Source organism: Ziziphus jujuba, chromosome 5, assembly GCF_031755915.1.
Source record: "Ziziphus jujuba cultivar Dongzao chromosome 5, ASM3175591v1".
NCBI classification, from domain to species: domain Eukaryota; kingdom Viridiplantae; phylum Streptophyta; class Magnoliopsida; order Rosales; family Rhamnaceae; genus Ziziphus; species Ziziphus jujuba.
The window spans coordinates 20,034,008-20,054,080 of NC_083383.1; the positions used below are offsets into that span (position 1 = coordinate 20,034,008).

General features: G+C 33.4%; 2 protein-coding genes across 3 annotated transcripts; both read right to left on the reverse strand.

The window, feature by feature from the left end:
* Positions 1–1,107: 1,107 nt before the first annotated feature.
* Positions 1,108–2,791, reverse strand: LOC107421296 (aspartyl protease AED3). Its single transcript, XM_016030516.4, has one exon. The coding sequence runs from the start codon at positions 2,690–2,692 to the stop codon at positions 1,331–1,333; it is 1,362 nt and encodes a 453-aa protein (XP_015886002.3). The 5' UTR covers positions 2,693–2,791; the 3' UTR covers positions 1,108–1,330.
* Positions 2,792–7,905: 5,114 nt separating this feature from the next.
* LOC107421295 (pectinesterase) lies at positions 7,906–19,600 on the reverse strand. Of its 2 annotated transcripts, XM_060817691.1 has the most exons (4): positions 19,561–19,600; positions 9,987–10,019; positions 8,988–9,881; positions 7,906–8,585 (listed from the first exon to the last, which is right to left on the reverse strand). In XM_060817691.1, exons 1-4 carry the CDS (start codon positions 19,598–19,600, stop codon positions 7,906–7,908), a joined length of 1,647 nt encoding a protein of 548 aa, XP_060673674.1. The 2 variants fall into 2 exon arrangements, with proteins under 2 accessions (XP_060673674.1, XP_015886000.4); XM_016030514.4 differs by lacking the exons at positions 9,987–10,019; positions 19,561–19,600 and having other exon boundaries at positions 8,988–9,981.
* Between the last annotated feature and the right edge of the window lie 473 nt (positions 19,601–20,073).

Here is a 20,073-nt window from a genome sequence, read left to right on the forward strand (position 1 = left end):
TTAATGATTTTTTTTAATTAAATGTCTGTTAAAGTATGTGCTAATATACTAATAATGCATTGAAGAGTGACATTTTTGAACAAGTGTTATTAACTATCCAATTTGTAAGACTTTGTACTGATTTGACACTGAATGAAATTTCACTAAAATAAGTTTTAATTGTAGTGATAATTATTGGCACATATGATTTATACATTTTATAATTTTAAAATAATATTTTACATTAAACAAAGAAGTATGTAAAAAGAATCTTAGCTAAATGGAATTTGATTTTAAGAATAAATATTTTTTTTTGGGAAATAATTTATACATATTTTAAAATACTTATCTTTTTTAGAAATATTTCAAAGGATAAAATATTATTTCCCAATTTCATTTTCTTTAAAAAAATAATTTTTTAAGATTTTTAGATAATTATTAATAAAAAAATATTTTATTTATTGAAAATATATTTAGCACTTTGTTAGAGCTTTACAACATGTGATCTTTAAACTATATAAAAGTTTCAATATAATCCTTTATAACAATGAAATTTTAGATACAAAATTAGTTGGAGATTGAGGATCTAACAAACTAGCAATTTTAGGAATCAATTTCTCAAAAACAACAACAATAATAATAGTTTAAGTACCTAAATATCAATGGTAGTATAATTTATAAATATCTAATGATTATCCCATTCAATTTTTTAGAAATAGCATATGTGGGTCAATCCCATCTAATATTGTGACAGAAAAAGTTACAATACTTGATTTACGTGTACCTTTGTTTTTTTCGGTTTTTTTTTTTTTTTTTTTTTTTGGTTCGTTTGCTTTTTTGAAATTGCAAGCTCACGGGCTTACAATACTTGCTTTTTATTTTTTATTTTTTTTTTATTTAAGTGTAAGAAATCCTCTATATGGATATATGGTAAAGCGAGATACCATTCCATCGATCTATAATTAATTTTTTTTTCACGTCTAGCGAATGGGACAGCAATTTTATCATCGAGGATAGAATCTAATTACGGAAAAGACAGAAAAATAAGGGGGGAAAAAAAAATTAAGAAAGAAAGGTAGAAAAGAGAAAAAAAAAGTTACAACGAAAGCCTAAAGGGGGTTGAAAATGTATGCTGCAAGAGCCATTGGAAGGCATATGGATAGATAATTAAAGGCTACAATCATTTTCGCCATAATCACATGCAGTTGAAGATATTACATTGCATCATATATCTCCAAAAGAGAACATAAGGTTTTATCCTTTCATTCTTCTTAGTCCCACCAATCCTATAACACACAATATTGGACACAACCAAAGAAATCTAGAGAGAAACATAGTTAACAGCCAAAATCTAGTTACAGAGCTCACGGGCAATGCCCAAACGAGAGTTGGCAACATCAAACACGATCCTAAGGTTCTGCTGCTGCAAGTTGGCTATCACATTCAATACCGAGTTCACGTTGCTCGGAGCAGCCGCCATTGCCAAGCAAGCCAACGACCCTGAACTGCTATGTATCAAGCTGTTCTCCAACGGCAATGTCAAGTCCAACCCCGTGAAATGCAACGTTATTGTCGGGACAATGCCTTCATTGCCCGCGGCAAAGCAAGTATCAAAGGCCCCCAGTGTTGAAAATGGACCTTTCACTTGTTTCCTGAACTCGTCCCGGATCGCACTGTAAATGGGTACGACGAACCGTGTTATGACTGTGCCGGAGTCGATGATGGTTCCAGCTCCGGTGTTAGGGTCGAATGCAAGGAGCTCTGGAGCAATGGGGACCCAAACCCGTCCCACGCTAAGTCCGGTGAGGTTCACGTAGTAGAGTGAGGGTCGGTGTGGGTTACGTAGAAGTGGGGTGGTTCTAATGGATCTAGGCTGGCCGAGGGGTCCGAGTTTGAGTGACCCGGAGAAGTAGTAGGATTTGAAACTGGGTAAACAGTATGAGAAGACGCCCGAGTAGAGCGACACGGATTGTGAGAGCAAGGACATGGATCCACGACCCAAACCCAATAACCCTTGGGGTGGAACTGAGCCTCCCGAAATGGAATTGATGCACCCGAAAGTGTAATTGGGGAGAACATCGGTGGCGAGATGGAAAGAATCACGTACGAGGGTAGCGGAGAATGATGAATCTCCACCGTAAGATTGGTTGAAGAAGCACGTGGAAGATCCAGTAGACGGGCAAGAGAGTCCACGGACCTGGGTGCATTCGGGCATGGAGCAGTCCAAAGACCCGTAAGTTGTGGAAGTCTTGGGTGAGAAAGTGGTGGAGGAGCAACCAGTGCATCCGGAGCATGGGACCCAAGCGACGTCATTGCTGGTGTCTAGAACCATGAACAAGAGCTGACCCGGGGTTCCGAGTTTGACTCGGACCACATAGTTGGCAATGTTAAGGACCCGCTGACCCGAAGCAACTGGGGCGGAGGGGGTCTTTTGGGCCGCTAGGCTATATAGGTATTTGACCCGATCTGGGTCTTTTGAGGCCATGTTTATCACTGTATTGACCCAGGACCCAGAATTGGTTTGCTTGTTGAAAGGTGAGCATTTGCTGTAAATAGGTATGACAGAAAGATCTGAGCTATCAGATTCTGAGGCACAAGGATCAACGGCTGTGGTAGTAGAGATCAAAAGAGCAAAGAAGAGAGAAATGGTAAGTCTACTAAAGTCCATGGCTGGGACTTGAGAGAGCTCGTAATATGTGTTGAGGTTCTGCATGGGGAGTGAGAACCCATACCATTTTATATAAGATGCAGAGAAAATTACGCGGTGTTGAAATACTAAAATACCCTTTGAATTATTGGTGGTGAGAGAGATTTGGGACATTTTGTGTTTTGATCCTCAATACAATAAGCATGTATTTTGTTATATATAATAAACAATTGCCCCATGTTGGAGGGAATTCTGTTGCTAAATGACATTAAGATAGGCTTTCTACTTATTTTTTAATGCAAAGACATGGGGCTAAATGACAAATTGATTCCAGACTTTCAGAGTTGAAAATGGGAAGCTATGATAGTGGCATAATTGAAAATTCGAAATAAGTCAGCGGTAATTTAGTAATTTAGGGATGGATAAGAAGGGAGCCACCCTTGAATCTTGTAAGACAACACTGGATACTTTGTGCCGAGCACGAGATGCGGTCGGTCACGGGCTTAAAAAGACTTTTCTCTTTCTCTAATCGTATGGGTCCACAAGATGTAATTATCCATGATGATGCGCCTAGATCTTATCTTATATAACTGTATATATATATATATATATTGATGAAACAAGATCTTAACCTATATGCTGACAATTTTTGGCCAACTCTTTAAAACTCCTTAATCCAAATTTTGAATGCCACAGTAATGATATAAATATTTCTCTGCAAAACGAAAAGGCTAGAGGTTGTCAGGTTGACGTACCATTGTTGAAATCTGAAATCCTGAATCTATTTCACTGTAATAATAAAATTTCAAGGATCTGTATTTATAGCAAACAGTCTGGCAGATTTTCACCCAAAAAAAGTCTTGCAGATAACAATACTTTGTAGCTCTGTCTATCTCCTCAATTATCTTAGGCTTTTGGGGAAAATGGATGTTTACAAGTAATTCAAACAGGTACAAAGTTGTACAGATAGATACAAGCAAAAATGCTGCTGGAAATGTCATAAAATGAAAAGAATAAAAGGACAACAAAGAAGAATACACTTTATAGAAACCTCATTCAATGATTCAGGAGATTGAGAGCCCACCAGAGAGTCACGGGATTTGCAGAACAGCTCGTGCATGGAAAGCGGATTTCCTATGTAACATAAGCCCCGACATGGGAGAAAATCTTCGGTACAACGGTGGTACCAGCTGACTCGGTACCACCACAAATAGTTTAATGCCGTCTGTTAAAACTTTACCACGTCATCTTTTTCAAATTGCCATTTTATTTACTTTTATATATTTAATTTCATTTTTTTCTAGATACTCATATAGAAACCAACAGCCATTGCTGTCAGAGAATCGCTGGCGGCGGCTGCTAGGCTTCGTTTCAGTTTTTTTTTTTTTCGAAAATTTTCATCAATATGTTTTTAGATTTCAAATCTCCTCTTCTCTTATCAACATTCACCGGCAACAAAAGTAACGACGATGGCCTGCCGTTTTTGAGTTTGGAGGATAAGCCCCGATTCTCAAAACCAATTTATCTCTTCCCTTTTCAAAATCGGATACATAGAAATTACATCTTGAAATGCCTACTGATTCTACCAAAATCCTCCATTTTGGTTCACCGAATCAATACCACCACCACAAATTTCATACAGGACCATAAAAGCCTAAAAAATGGAGATCCTTGTCTGAGTCCAGTCCTGGTCCCTACAATTTTCCACTTGTCTCACAATAGCCACCAGTGACTGCAGGCCATGGCGGAAGGGGAAAAGAATGAAACCTAAAAGGACAACAAAAATATACCCTTTCCTATTTATTTATTTTTCAATAAGGATTTATATTTTTGAAAAAAAAAAATTTAAATAGTGAACTGGATATTTTTAAATGACATGCCAAACTTAACACTTGTCACTAAATTATGATTCTTTTTTTAATAAATGTCATTCAATTATTTGGTGTGGTACCACGTTGCACCGAAGATTTTCTCCCGACATGGACAGCCAGCATAAGTGGTGCGGAAAACAACGCATTATTTCACTCATTGATATGGACCAAAAGCTAATGAAATAATTTCTTTTAGGGGCAAGTTGCATTATAAAACTAATTTATTTTTTTTAATTGTTTTATTATAAAAGAGCACCTAAGCCGTTAATGACCAATGGTTTTCTTTTATGTAAACAACTTTTATATATACAAAAAATATCAGGATGTTCATCATTAATATTTAATTTTTTTCGGGAGCTACCAATGGTCTTCGTTTTTGAAAACAATTTATATATATATATATATATACAAAAACTCTCAATCTCATTATTAATATTTAAATTTTTTAAAGAACTAAGACTTAAAGATACATTTAAAGTTTATTATAAATTTTGATAATATTTATTTTAACCTTCTAAGATAGAAAATTTTAGTATCTTACAAGATTTATATGATCTTTTTAAATCATAGTATTTGAATCAATCAAAATGTTAATAAGATTAGACTACCCAAACATCCTGGTAGGAGAATAATTATATATATATATATATAAAATTACAATTACATCTTTTTCAATTAAATATAATTAACATAGACAAAATCTTTGTTTTTATTTTTTTATTTTACAGTTTTATTTTATTTAATTTCATATAACCTCCTCAAGTTGATCAATAGTCAAGTAGGTAATGTTAGTGATAATAAAAAAATATATTACAAGACACCCACTTAACTTTCATTCATGTTATTGTCTCCAAGACTTTTATTATTTGTTTTATGCAATTTCCTCTTTAAACTATTGCACGAAGTCAAATATTTACCCTCTCTCTATACTAATTTGTTACACTTTGATGAAATCAATCGTCTAATTTTGTACCATTCTGCTTCAACAATACACCCCATCTCATCTCACCTTAACTCCACACCTTCCACTATATATATCCAGCATTTTCATCTTCCTTTTCATAGATTTATCATTGAAGTTAAATTTTCGTAATCGGTAGTCATTTCATGGGGATAAACTCGGTATGGAAAGGTAAGTTATTGGCATGGTTATTTTATTTTATTTTATTTTTTTCCTGATTTTTCTAATGAAAATCCCTTTTTTAATTTTTTTTAATTTTTTGGGTTTTGTTTCAGTTTGTGAATATTTCTGTTGACCAAGGCCGAGTGAAGTTAGATCCTTAGCTGATATGCAATTTAATGTCCTAGACATGTTCGATGGCTTGCAATTGAACATCTGTAGGTTAATCGGTAATATGAAGCAGTGTCCTAAAAATGGTTGGGTAACCAAAACTGAACATATACCTCCGACAATTATAAAAATCATGCTTCCTTTCTTTGTAGCCTTACCGTAATCAACTTTTCAGAAGATAAAGTGTTACATGCAGAAAACTGTTTATGTTTTGTTGGTTAAAGCGAAAAAAATTACATTTTTTCATTGAAAGGCGTTCAAAGTTTAAATGTTTTAGGTGTATCTTTTTACCAAGTGTTAGGGCTTTATACGAAAGTGCATGAAATTTGCCTATTTTGAAAATTAGATGGAGGATACTGACTTACTAATATGATAATGTATGAAATTTGTCTATTTTGATAATTAGAAGTAGTGTACTGACTTACTAATAAAGTGTTTAGGGTTTAATGAAACTTAGGTATTTCGTGAATTAGATGAAGTGCACCGAGTTATTTTCAAATCATCTATATATATATATATATATATTTTTTTTTTTATTGAAGTGTTAAAAGTAAAACAATATCAAGAGAGAAATTGGTCCTCTAAATTCTAAAAGTCAATACTAAAATCCTTTCACTCACAAAAATATATATATATATATATATATATATATATATATATATATATATATAAATGAAAACCCAAAAGCATGAAAATAAAAATAAAAAACTAAAAGCCCGAGTTGATGCCTGTGTACCCGATAATCAATTACTCTTCCTTTTCCCAACCCAACCCAATATAGTCCCTGTCCGATCTACCTTAAATGGTCCAATTTGAGGGTTGAATTGGTAAGAACCACGTACAATTTCCAATTTAAGCACAGCCACGATCCTTATTGTATCAATTATATATATGTAGGCAAATTAAGAAAAGTAATTTGTGATTCACCAAAAAAAAAAAAAAAAAAAGAAAAGTGATTTGTGGAAAGATAGTGAAATGCAATCGTATTCTTAAATTGGCCAATAATGAGGACATGGTTAGGAGCACTTTAAGATGGAATCCAAAGCCACTTCAAATCTCTATGGAACCAATAAACAGGGCAAAAGCAAAGAGATTTAAAAAAGTACTAAATTGTTTAATTCAGGAGGTGTTCACATCTCAAGGAAAGAGGTTCATTACTGAAGATGAATTAAAATTGATTCATATGATTGGAATAGTGGATGCTAGCATGAAAAAAGCTTAACGTAAGGAATCCTACAACATGATGATGTGGAGTGTTTTGATGACATAGATAGTGATATGGCATCATATGGTGACATGGCATCCAACTAAGCTTGGCCGAATTTTAGATTAGGAAAACATTAGTTTTTATTTATATCTTGATTGGATTTTGGCATGTTGCCTATTTATTTTCCTATTTTAGTTTTAGTAGGATTTTAATTTACTTTCCTAATTTTATTAGAGTTAAATTGGTCAAAGAATTAAAGGTCATTCAAATTATGAAACTAGGAGCTAAACTAAGTTTTCTAAACCTAACCACATTAGGTTTCCTAAACCTGTCAAAATTAGGTTTCCTAAACCTAATTTTCATCTATTATTATTCCATCATTATTTTTAGTAAATTTAGGAAAGCTTTGTAATTTATTTTGTTTATTTAAAGGCACAAAAGTCATGAATAAAAATCATATTACAATTTTGATTCAAAGTGAGAGTGATTCTTTTGGTTCTCTAAGAACTATATCGAATTTTTCAAACTTTGCTTGTGGAGTTCAAATTTGACTTATCAATAGGTTATTCCACACCCTATTGTGGTGTTTTCACCATACAAAGGTTATTACCTCAGATATAGGTAATGGGTTGAGATCTTCCATTAATAACTTGTAATTAGATGGTCGTCCTAGGTTCGTATCAGCTAATCAGCTCATTTTGACCAGAAAACATATAATTTTACCAATAAATTAAGATGCCAATTTAAGTCTGAGCATGAAAGCATATATGCATGCAGCAGGAGTGTTTACACCACTAACATGCACCACGGCGTGCCAGAACTAACGCTTATTACATCTTCACTAGAAAATGAACATCCGTCAAAACAAAAACAAAAGCAAAAACGACTTTCCAAAAATGTAATTTGCTCATCATATTAACCCACCAGTATAAGGCACTCCAGTTTGAGGCAACCAGCTATCCCCCAGCAAGAAATTGGACACTGCAAAAGCAGCAGCATCAGTGTCGTTGATCACATAGTAACCTGGCCATGTAACTCTCATGGAAGTATTTGATCCAGGACCAGTGTTATTATACTCAGCATAATACAATGTGCTCAAAGCATAATCTCCATTCCATTCACGCCAACCAGAAGGATCTATCAAATTGTCCAAGAAGCTTTGCACGTAAACAGTCCTTGAGTACTCCTTCCATGGCCTCCCTAGATATGTCTTTGTAGTTCCCAAGTCTTCAGCAGCTCTGATAGTGCAGTTATGGATGAAAGTACCCGTATTCTGATTCGGGTCAGTTCGGCCTTGAGCGGTGATGGGATTGAATTGGTTTTTGTTTGGCAATCTTGGATATATGTTGCAGTTTTGTAAGCCGACAGCAGCATTTCCGAATATGAAATCCACGGTGCCATAGATGTTGCATTCTCTATAGAATTGTCTCTTGGAATGTGCGTATAAGGTGTCTTGGTACCCCTCAAAGCTACACCTATAAAACGTAGATAAATCAGCTCCACTTCGGAGGGCAACCGCTTGCCCTTTGCTTGGTCCAGCTGTGTTTCGGATTGTTATGTCTGCGGCAAGAAACCCTTGTGCCACCACAGCTGCAAGTTATTATATATTAGCATTTATTGGATAGTCGAGTTACAAAAAAAATTGTCTGTTGTGCCAATTTTAAATGTCTACGTATACCAAACATAGCAAATATTAATTACTATATATACTGTCCAAAAACAAATTGATTTTGTAGGAATTACTTCTCTTCTATACAGGAAGTGATTCCCTCATAAATCACTTAGTTGATGCTTCTTTTAACATTAATAAATAGGTCTTCTTTTTTTTTTTTTAACAAATTATTTAAATTTGCTCTTATATATATATATATTGCCAAACAACATAGACAATTATTATATCCTATTTTAGAGCTTTCAGAGTTCTAGGAACCACTGGCAAATGCGCTCTAAAGTTGTTTGATGGTTTTAAATGTTCATTTTATTAACACTTACCAAAAGTTGCAGAGTTGAAAGTAGTCCATCCATCTCCTACGCTTCGACTCCCTGTGACGATGGTCTGACCGATACCGTCTCCGAGTATGAACAAGTACTTCTTCTTACTTTCAATGGACACATACTCTTCATAAACTCCGGCAGTGACATATATCAAGAAGTACCCACTCGAAGAAGCAGAGTTGTTGGGAGCAGCAGCGATGGCTTCGTGGATGGTGGTGAAGTTTCCAATTCCATCCTTACTCACTATCACGATGTCCTTCACCACAACTTCTTCATCTCCTGCTTGAAGAAGTTTTCTCCGATGGAAAGCCTTGCCGTAAATCTTTCGGTGTTCATCCGACATTTTCAGCGGCAAGCGTCCCTTTCGGAATCTAGGATGATTCTTGGGCCGAAAAGCTGTGGCATCTCTCAGTTTAGGCACCCAAGCTTTGGTGAAGAGAGCGAGAGACACGCCATGCTGTTTGGAGTCACCATAAATGGAGTCCAAGACCTCGTTATCGACACTTCCAGTGGAAGATGTGGTTTGCAGGCCCTCCAGGCAAGTTTGGAGATTGGTTAGAACGGAACTGAGCAAGGTTTGGGAATCTTCAGCATCCAAGCTTGGAAGAACTTTGCTTGTCTTGTTGACAATTCCAATGCAGCTCGATAAAAAATCAACGTTTTCAGAAGCAAGATACTTGCAATCTTGAAGAGCACGAATTGTGGGTTGAGAGAAGGTGGATCTGCGTTGAAGTTGTTTCTCGATTAGCTTTAGGAACTTATTGGATTGCGATAAAGAGTGTCGGATCGAAAACCGACCAGAGTCATAGAAACTTGCATTGTCTTTTGGGAGGACAGATAAGCAAGTAGAAGGATATGGAGTGAAGCTGCAAATGGTTTCTGGTGGGAGAGGAGTGGTCAGAGGGATATCTGCAGAAGATGATGGGGAGTAGAGAAGAAGGATAAGAATGAGAAATGAAAACCATATGAAAGAGAATGGCTTGGAAGCCATTGATTCGTTTGGAGAAGTTAGAGAAAGAAAGAGTAGAACTTAGAAGAGTTCGAGAGGGTGGATTTAGTTGATGAGATTCTAGGGCATTTTGAGGTGGTATATATAGGGGAAAAAGAGGGCGGCAAAGCTTGACCATTTGAGAGTTTTGAGTAACTGTCAAGTAAACAAGGGCGTTAGAATTCTGTGACGTAAACGTGCATGAATTCAGCTGCTCAATGCTTTCCAACTTTTTGAGTTAGTCGTAGCCATGAAGGTGGTTACAGAGCCAAAAATGTTATACGAATGTTTGTTCTTGGACCTGCTAGCTAGAATTTAGTCTCGTGATTTTAATTATACATGTTGCTATATTCTTCATCTTCTTTTCTTTTTAATAATACATGTTGCTATTTTCTTCATTCCTTTTTTGTTGTGTTCGTTTTTACTTTTGTTTTTAATAATACAATTGCAATTGGTGGTTGTCTTCTAATTCTATGCATTTTAATTTGTCAAGGTGGGGGACGTCGGTGCCTATTACTTTCGGGTGGTAGTATCTAATTTTAGACATTGAAAAATTTAAACATAAAAAAGTGAACTCATGAGATTCGCACAGGTAACTCAATGGATTCTGCGATTCTTCGTTTCGCTGGTTGAATTCATCTTGCAATTCAAAATACTTTAGGATTTTCATTTCGCTGAGAGTTTCATATTTAATGATCTTTTACTTTATTTTATTTTATTTTACTTTTCTATTTTCATTTTTTTATACGTACAATTGAGGGATTTTAATTAGGGATAACTCCCCAAACTGGGGAGTTTACCCTCACATAAAGCATCCTCTTCTATTCGATATTAAAGATGAGATTTGAATTTTTGAACTCACGTCTTAAACTAAGAAAACTGTAGCTTTTACCATTAGATTGCCCTATAAGAATAATATATATTATATTTAAACTCTATATAATTGAATTCAAAATTGCTAAGTTACTATGCAATTGTAGCTATTACCATATTCAATGTCCTAGCAAAGAATCATTATGTTATTCACTTTATTTAAGCAAATTATTAAAATTAGCAAATTCAAAAAAATCAGTCAGCATATACTACCATGTCCTGGGTTCAACTAGATTTGGGTGAAATCTCCTCTCCTTGGATGGAAGATCAGTCATTTGGTCATAATTTCCTTTAATAATAAAGAGGTTTGGTTGAGAAGGTCTTATGACTTGATTGAAGTTTTTTTTATGGTGAATTATATTGCAATATAGTACTCAATTATTCGGTTATCTCCAAAGACATTCTCTATCGGAAATATAAGAAATAAAAATAAAAAATAAAAAAATAAATTGATTATTGGGTTCTCATTTTTGAAAGAATTAATTAATAATAATAAGAAACTCTTTAAGTACCAAAGGATCATTATGTATTTTTATTATTGGATAAAGGATGATTATGTATTAAAATGGGAATTCTTGATTAGATGCTTTAGTTCTACAATATATAAAAGTCGATTTTTTTTATAAAAAAAATGGAATTATTTGATTCGGAAAGCTCTGAATTAGATTGTATACGTTTTTTTTTTGCAAAAAAATTGTTTCCAGTTGTGGACCAAGTCAAGTCGTATTGCGTGCCTAGAGAAGCCCCCAACATTTGTATGCATTTCGACTTTAAAATTAAAGTATATTATGGAAGACCATAATGTGACTGGATGAGTATTAGGCACCCAAGAACACCACAAGAAAAAACAAATTAGATAAAGAAATTTTGTCTCAAGACGTGCCTTATAAATATTTTCATTTTTCTATTTGCTTGAGGACGTGCTTACATAAAATAATGCACCCATAAAGTTTGACTTATAAACACGTAGACCTACCGAATTACAACAAAAAGAATCTTCGGCAATAAAAATATAAAGAGAAATGATTAGATCATAAGTCGCTACTTATTGTCATATATACATGTTTTAAGGATGGTATCCTATAAGCATATTATTGTAAATTTATTGTTGATTAATAAATAAAATTATATTTATTTTTACTTGCATGTATTTTAGAACTAATTTATAAATATCATAAAAATTTCAAAATTATTAATGTGAACTTATTATATAATATTATATATAAAATAATGCATAATTAATAGTTAAAGTTTTGGAATCTTTATTTAATTAAAATTACTAATATGGTCCATTACCATTGAGAATAGAACAATTTTATCTAGATTGCTAATGTAGTGAATTAAAATGGAAGTACTTTATACAATAAGATTATATAGTATTGGATTGATTAACAAATAAAATTATATTTATTTTTGGTTGCATGTATTTTAGTAATACTTTATAAATATCATAAAAATTTCAAAATTATTAATGTGAACTTAATATATAATAGTTATATATAAAAAAATGCATAATTAATAATTAAAGCTTTGGAATATTTAATTAATTAAAATTACTAATATGGTCCATTAGCATTGAGAATAGAACAATTTTATCTAGATTGCTAATGTAGTGAATTAAAATGGAAGTACTTTATATAATAAGATTATATAGTATTGGATTAGATAAACATTCAATCTTTTATAATTTTCATCATGTATAAAGTATTCATATTTATTAATTCGATTATCATATATGGAATGATCTTAATCATGAGTTGTAATCATCCATTTCAATAAAACACTCTGATTTGAATTTTGAACGGTTTAACCAGAGTTGACCAAATTTGATTTTTAAGTGGGATTAAGTTTGAATTTTCTTTGAAGATTAATTTTGGCTTTGACTCTTTAGATCATAGTGTAAAGCTCGTCGATACATATTCTTAAACTAGTGGTATGCCTAATTATAATTACAGTTAAAAATTATGATTTTGAAAATTTTTTATTATAAATATTTTATCTATGTCGAAACTAGTATATGTTTTTATTGGTTAGTGATCCAAAAGCCTATCAATACTTCATGAAGCAAGATATGGGATAAAAAATTTGCAAAATACCAAAAAAGTCCCCAAACACATTGGAAAAAAACCTAAGAATAGGTGAACCAAACTTGACCCACTGATGATCCATGACCGGCCACCACTACAGATCAATTTTCATCAACTTTGAGCCTTTTCTGATCGTCAAAATAGCACAAACCACCATGAAGTCCACCCAACGACGGCCCAACTACCAAAATTTCAAGCAAGATCTCTAATCGATGTGTCCGGATTGACGACGAGAAGCTAGTGAGCATCATTCTCTCTCTGTCTCGGTTTCCAATCAAATTGAACCTCCTTTCCTCATAATTTAGCTACATGTGCCCAATTATTGTGTTATCCATGCAAATTCTAACCAATACTAAATTTTGCCTACAAATGGTGGCTAGAAGCATAAGAAACTAATTAAATTTCTAGCTCATAAAAATTATAAATACTGACATGTAAAATTGAATTAGTACTTTTTATAAAAGCTAAAATGACCATTCAGTTTTATATTATAGCTAAAGATTCAATAGGTTTTGTTTTAAAAATAAACTTCTACCAAAAACATATATGAGAACCTTAGCAAACCTAAAAAAATGGTTGAACATACATGCAAGAGAAAGTGTTCGCTCCAAAATGTAGAAGCTGTAGCATCTCTTTACGTTGGCACTCATCTATTGGTGAAGAGAGAAAGAAAGGTATTTGTGTTATTATTAAGTCATTTCTCTTGCCTATCTATAACTGTTTTTTTTTTTTATTTAATTGATGTCCTGAAAGCTTATGGGATTGATTGTAGTAGGGTGAGACAGATCAGGTGATACAGTATAAAAGTCTATTTTCTATGCAGGAAATTTTGTGACATGTCTAACTCTTAGGGGAAATACTGACAGATTTTCTATAGAACTATTTGGTAGGGTTTCCCTTTGGATCAAAGCTTGTCTAGGATTTTAGGAAGGGATCCTGGATGGATCTTGACAGAGTGGTATCAAAGCTCCAGGTTTTGTTACATGTGGCAGTTTTTGAGATATGGTGTGGTGGTATACCCGGGTGGTTAGTTAATCACTATATAGTTATGGTTGATTAGGGGATAATGTGACCAAATAGTCCAAGTTAAAAGTGCAAGTCTTTGTTGACTTTGCTCCTAGTTAGGTCTTTTAAATTTTAAGGATGAAATTTTTATAAGGGGAGTGAGTAGATTGTAACACCACAACCTGAGAAAATGCCCCGAATTTGGAATTTTGACCAAGTTTGACTAAGGTCGACCGGGTTGACCAAATGGTTTTCACGGTTGACTTTTTAATGTGGGCGGAATGTCATGTTGACTGAGGTACCATGGCAAGGTATTCATCAAAATCAATTCAAAGTCTGGTACTATACCAAAATCGAAGTTGAGAATAGAAAGTTATGGTCAAAATAAGATGCGATCTGGACTGATCAACGAGTTTGAATTTGGATTTTTATTTAAATAGATTTTTGCATTAGCCCATGTGTTATATAGAAGTGCTCGTCGATACGAATTCGTAGACTGGTGGCACGCTTAATTTGGACCTGCGGTTGAAAAGTTATGAGTATTTAAACTTGTTCATCTTTTCCAAGATTAATTTTTACTGGGAGGGAGTCCTTAAATTGCACCACATGTCGTTACTTGGAAGGTGCCACATGTCATGGTGGACGTTGGTTGCTTGGCCGGTAGACACGTAGGGATCAGCATCGAACTCCCTCAGTTGGTGTTCCTCCAATTGGCCAACTTTCCGATGGCTTTCGACCATGTGATCGGTCCTTCCCCCTATTTTGGGTCCCCCGATCTAAAAAAATGGCCTCCATTAGTCAAATTCTAAATGGTTTGTGAGATACGTGGAGGGAAAATTTGGCCGAAACATTCCAGCCACCATGGGCAAAATTGAGGCCAATGGAGGTCAGTAAAGTGTTCCCCATCCTCTTAGCTTTCTATTAGTACCTTATTTGTGAATTATGATGAAGTATTTAAAAAGATGTCATTTTTGAATAAATTATTACATTAAATGTGAAAATTTGAAAATTTGAGTTAGATTGTAGATATATATATATATATATATGTTTATGTACAAATAGGTATGTGAATGTTTGTAAATATATACGTTATGTATATATATATATATCTATAAATATGTTTGTGTGTATACGTGTGGGTGTGCACTATTGATATGTGTTAGTTTGATATATATATATATATTTTTGTGGATACATGAATATGTGCATACATTTGTTTAATAGTTGTTAAATGATTGCTAATTTCATTGTTGAGGTTATGATGCATAATAAAATGTATTTAATTATATGTGAAATTTTATGTGGTTTTAATAATATTTTTTGTATAAATTGATTTCGAAGGTTTGAGAAAATATTTGTCAAATTATTGTGATAAAAAATATACTTATGCGTTTAATTAATTATTTATTCATGGATTAGGTTTTATGGTGGTAAAATTTGAAATATTTAAATTGATAGATTTATAAAATTTTGTAGTTTATAGATACATCATACAATACTAGTATTCTGTACTATCAATAGTACTCAAGTATATATGATCATTTTGTAGATGATTATTTGTTATGACTATCCTGTAGGTGCCATAGACCTAATGACTGGCAAGTACATTTGCAAAGTGAGCAGTAGCCCTCCCCCCTCATTGGCCGTTAGTGGTTGGAATGGATTAGTGTTCAGGTTACATTCATAGTTGCCCTGTAAGGGTAGGCAGGTATAATACAAACCAAGCATCAATTGTCTCCCCTTCGGTTGCAGGATGGATGTCATTATGGATTAGTGTGCATATATGGATGGCCATTCTGTGGAAGCTATAGGTCCCAGATATGGCAAGTATAGTACACAGTAAGCATCAGCCAACCTCATAGTTGAATGATAATTGTTTAGCCATGGCAAGTAATAAGCAATAAGCACCGCAAGATGCCAAATTGACTAATTGCATGTTTCTCCCTTTAACCTCTCCATTAGGTAGTATCTAAGATACCGGGTACTATCTGGCATCACAAATATATGGTATGGTGTATCAATTTTCTTTTCATATACCTATATATGTATATATATGTTATGTTATATTAGGTTTGTATGTACCACACCGTACAAGGGCAATGATCTTATACGGTCCATGAATAGCTTAGCCTCATAACTATGCTGTCTACGAATCCAAGGGATTGGATGGCCAATATGGGCAACCAACCTTAGGTGTATTGGTAGCAAAGTACCGACGGTAGCTGATATCATGGATCACGTAGTATTTTAGATGGTATCGTATGTACCTCCAATAAGAGTGTGCATATTTCGTAATACATGATGAATTTTAAAATATTATTTTATCTTATGTTATCTTATTTATTCATGATTTGACATCTTAATTTTATCTTTATTTGCCTTTATTGTTATTACTATTATTAATATTATTGTTGCTATTAGTATCATTATTGTTGTTAACATGGTTGTTATTATTATTCTTATTGTTATTACTATTCTTATTGTTATTACTACTGTTATTATTATTATTTATTCATTAACATTATTATTATTATTATTATTATTATTATTATACGATAGCCTTCGGGTATGTGTGGAAGCCTTCGGGCAAGTATGTAGCCTTCAAGCAAGTGTGGTAGCCTTTGGGAAAGTTTTGTCATTATTGTTTTTAATATTACTATTGTTGTTTTATTAGCGTCTTATTTATATTATGCATTAGTACATTTGTAAAACAATATAAAATGTAGTACGACATTAAGTGGGTGGTGTGGACGGACGCAAAATTGAAAGGTATTTGTGTAATTATTAAGTCATTTCTCCTTCCTATATATAGCTGTACTTTTTTTTATGGAAGTTCTAAAAACTTATGGGATCAATTGTAATAAGGTGGGAGGGATAAGGTGATACTGCATAGAAGTGTATTTTCTGTGTAGGAAATTTTGTGGCGTGTCCAGCCGTCAAGAGAGATGCTGCCAAATTTTTTGTAGGATGATATGGTATGATTTTCTCTGGGATCAAGGCTTATATAAGGTTCCAAAAAAGGGATCCTAGATGGGTCCAGACACATGCTCCAAAAATTGCTACACAAAGAACACACTTCAATAACTTACCACTTTATTCCTTTTACCTTACTATAAAAGATTTCAACAAGAGGTAGCACTTCAATAACAAAGTATAAAAATACATATACTAGAAATACTTTAATAAACAAAGAATATCTTTACAATTCATGTCTACCCACATTACCCCCTTATTACAATCATACGTGATTATGGCATCTCATGAATGTATCAAACTCATAAATATAGGTATAAGATAAATATAAAAACAATGATAATAATAATTATAATAATAATACTAACAATAATAGTAGTGATACAACCTCTCAAAGTGGTGGATAATCTGCCAGAAGAACACAATACTTGCCCAAAGGCTACGATACTTGCTCAAATGCTACAATACTTCCCCGAAGGCTGTGATACTTGTCCGAAGGCTGCAATACTTACCTAAAGGCTACAATACTTGTCTGAACGCCACCGTATAATAATAATAATATAGCAACAATAATAATAATAATAATGAATGATAATAGCAATAATAATAATCATAATAAATAATAATAAAAAACACAATAACAATTAGCAACAAGGATAATGATAAATAATAATAATAATAAATAAATAAATAAAAACAATAAATACTAAAAGTAATACCTATGACAATTAATAATAATCATCACACTAATAATAACAACAACAATGAATAATGATAATAATATAAAATCATAATCATAAATAAATAAAATAACATTAAAATTAATAAATATAGTACATAATTTGAATACTCGTAGTGGAAGTACGTCTCATGTACCAAATAGCACGCTAATGCATAGTCCCATGATATTAACTATCGTAGGCACACTGCTATCAATACAGTTAGGGGTGGTTGCCTACAGTAACTGTTTGACCCACTGGTCTCATAGGAAGCAAACATACGAGACTAAGTTATTCATGAGCCGAATCAAGTCGTCGCCCCTGTAAGTGGTGGTACACATAAACATAACATAATATATATATATATATATATACGTATACATGAAAATGACACCTGATGCAATATACTATATACTAGTGATGTCAGATAGTCCTCGGTGTCCCAAGCACTATTATGACAGGGAGGTTAAAGAGAGAAAATAGCAATCGGTCACCTTGGCATCCCAAGGCACTAATTGCTAATACTTTTCATGGCTAATTCAGTTATCCTTCGGTCGAGGGGAGGGTGGCTGATGCTCATCGTGCAAAATACTTGTATACCCTCTCTCGCCATAGCTTACAAAGGACGACCATATAGATAACCTGTACGCTAATCCATATAATATCCAGTCATCCTGTAGCCGATGCACACTGTATAAAATACTTGTCAACCTTCGGCCCATAGCTCTCGGAAAATGACCATAATATAATAACCAGCCATCATGCAGCCAAGATAGGGGACGACTAATGCTTATTATGCAAAATACTTACCAACCCTCAGGTCCATAACTTCCACAAAATGACCATGCAAACTTGCACGCTAAACAATAAATATAGTACAGAACATTAGTAGTGCATGGTAGATCTAAAAATTATAAAAATTTATAATATCATAAATACTGAAATTTGATAAAATACCACCGTATTTGATGCACTTTTGTTAAACCCATAAAATTCCATATTTACTTTTAAACATCTGCATAAATCCAACAATTTTATGAAATTAATTATTACCAAAATAATTTCAATTTCATAATTATTCAAATACACAAATATATTGTATACACTAAGAATTATTATTTTTTAAAATTCTCAAAATTTATTTATACAAAAATTATATTAAATCACATATAAGTTAATTTCACACAAATACATTTTATTATGTAAAATAAACATAACAATAAAATTTCACAATAAATTCAATAATAAATAAACACAAATAAACAATTTTCTTAAATTTTGCAACATACATAATAATTTTTATAATCTTAAATAACACAAAAATATATATAAATAGTAACTTGAAAATAATTTTGGAAAGGACCACTCACTTTAATGATATTGTCCATTCTTGCTCAATCGTACGATTCATTACGAGTCCAACTGATGTCTAACATACACAAAAATTAACACATATATCTTCCAACGATACCGGAATACTTTAAATACTTTAAGACTCACTCTCGCTATCTCAGGTTTGCAAAGTTGGACTCTAAAGGAGTCCAGCTACACAGTAATCCCAAATCAACCTATCACCCGAAAATCAAGGTTTCCCTAATTTTAAACATTTTTTTTTTGTAAAATTAACTGTTCCATTAGTTGCTATTAACCACTATGAATCTACATGTTAAATTTTTTTTGGGGAAGACTTCCAATGTAGTCCAATTTTTACTGTATCTTGTGCCTCAGCCAAATTTCAATTAACTGTATCTCTCAAACGGTTTGGAATTTAGACAAATGAAAGATATACTTGAGATCGAAGGGTCAAAAATATGGGGGTTAAGGCATGAAAATAGGTTAGGTTCGTCGAAGAATGGCGGAATCAACGAAAAAAGGGAGGTCACTGTTGTCAATTTCACTGGCCCTATATAGGCCCATTCGGTGACAACTGGTAAGGAATTTTAGGGACCGGTGCCTCCGTGACATAGGCTTCTCGTATAACCAGTGCATGTGACCCATAATTGATAGGACAACAGCAAATCGGCTAGAGTTGAAGCCGAAGCTGAAGGAGAAAGGGAGGAGGGAGAGAGGGTCCTTTTCCATTAGGGAGAGAGAAAAAAAAAGAAAAAGGAAAATCATGGTGACATGTGTCACCCTCAGATAATGACATGTGGCACCTTTTAGTTGGTCACACATGGCATCTATTGGATATCTCTTTAAATATCCCTCTATCCGATAAAGTCAATTATGGAAAAGATAGGCACGACTTTACAAGCCCATAACTTTTCAATCGTAGGTCTAATTTAAGCATACTACTAGTCTACAAGCACTATGACATGTTACATGAGTCAACATCAAAATCTATATAGATAAAAATTCAATTTCGAGCTTATCGATCAACCGGATTGCACTTTGTTTAGACCATAACTTTATTATCTTAGCTCCGATTTTGGCATAGT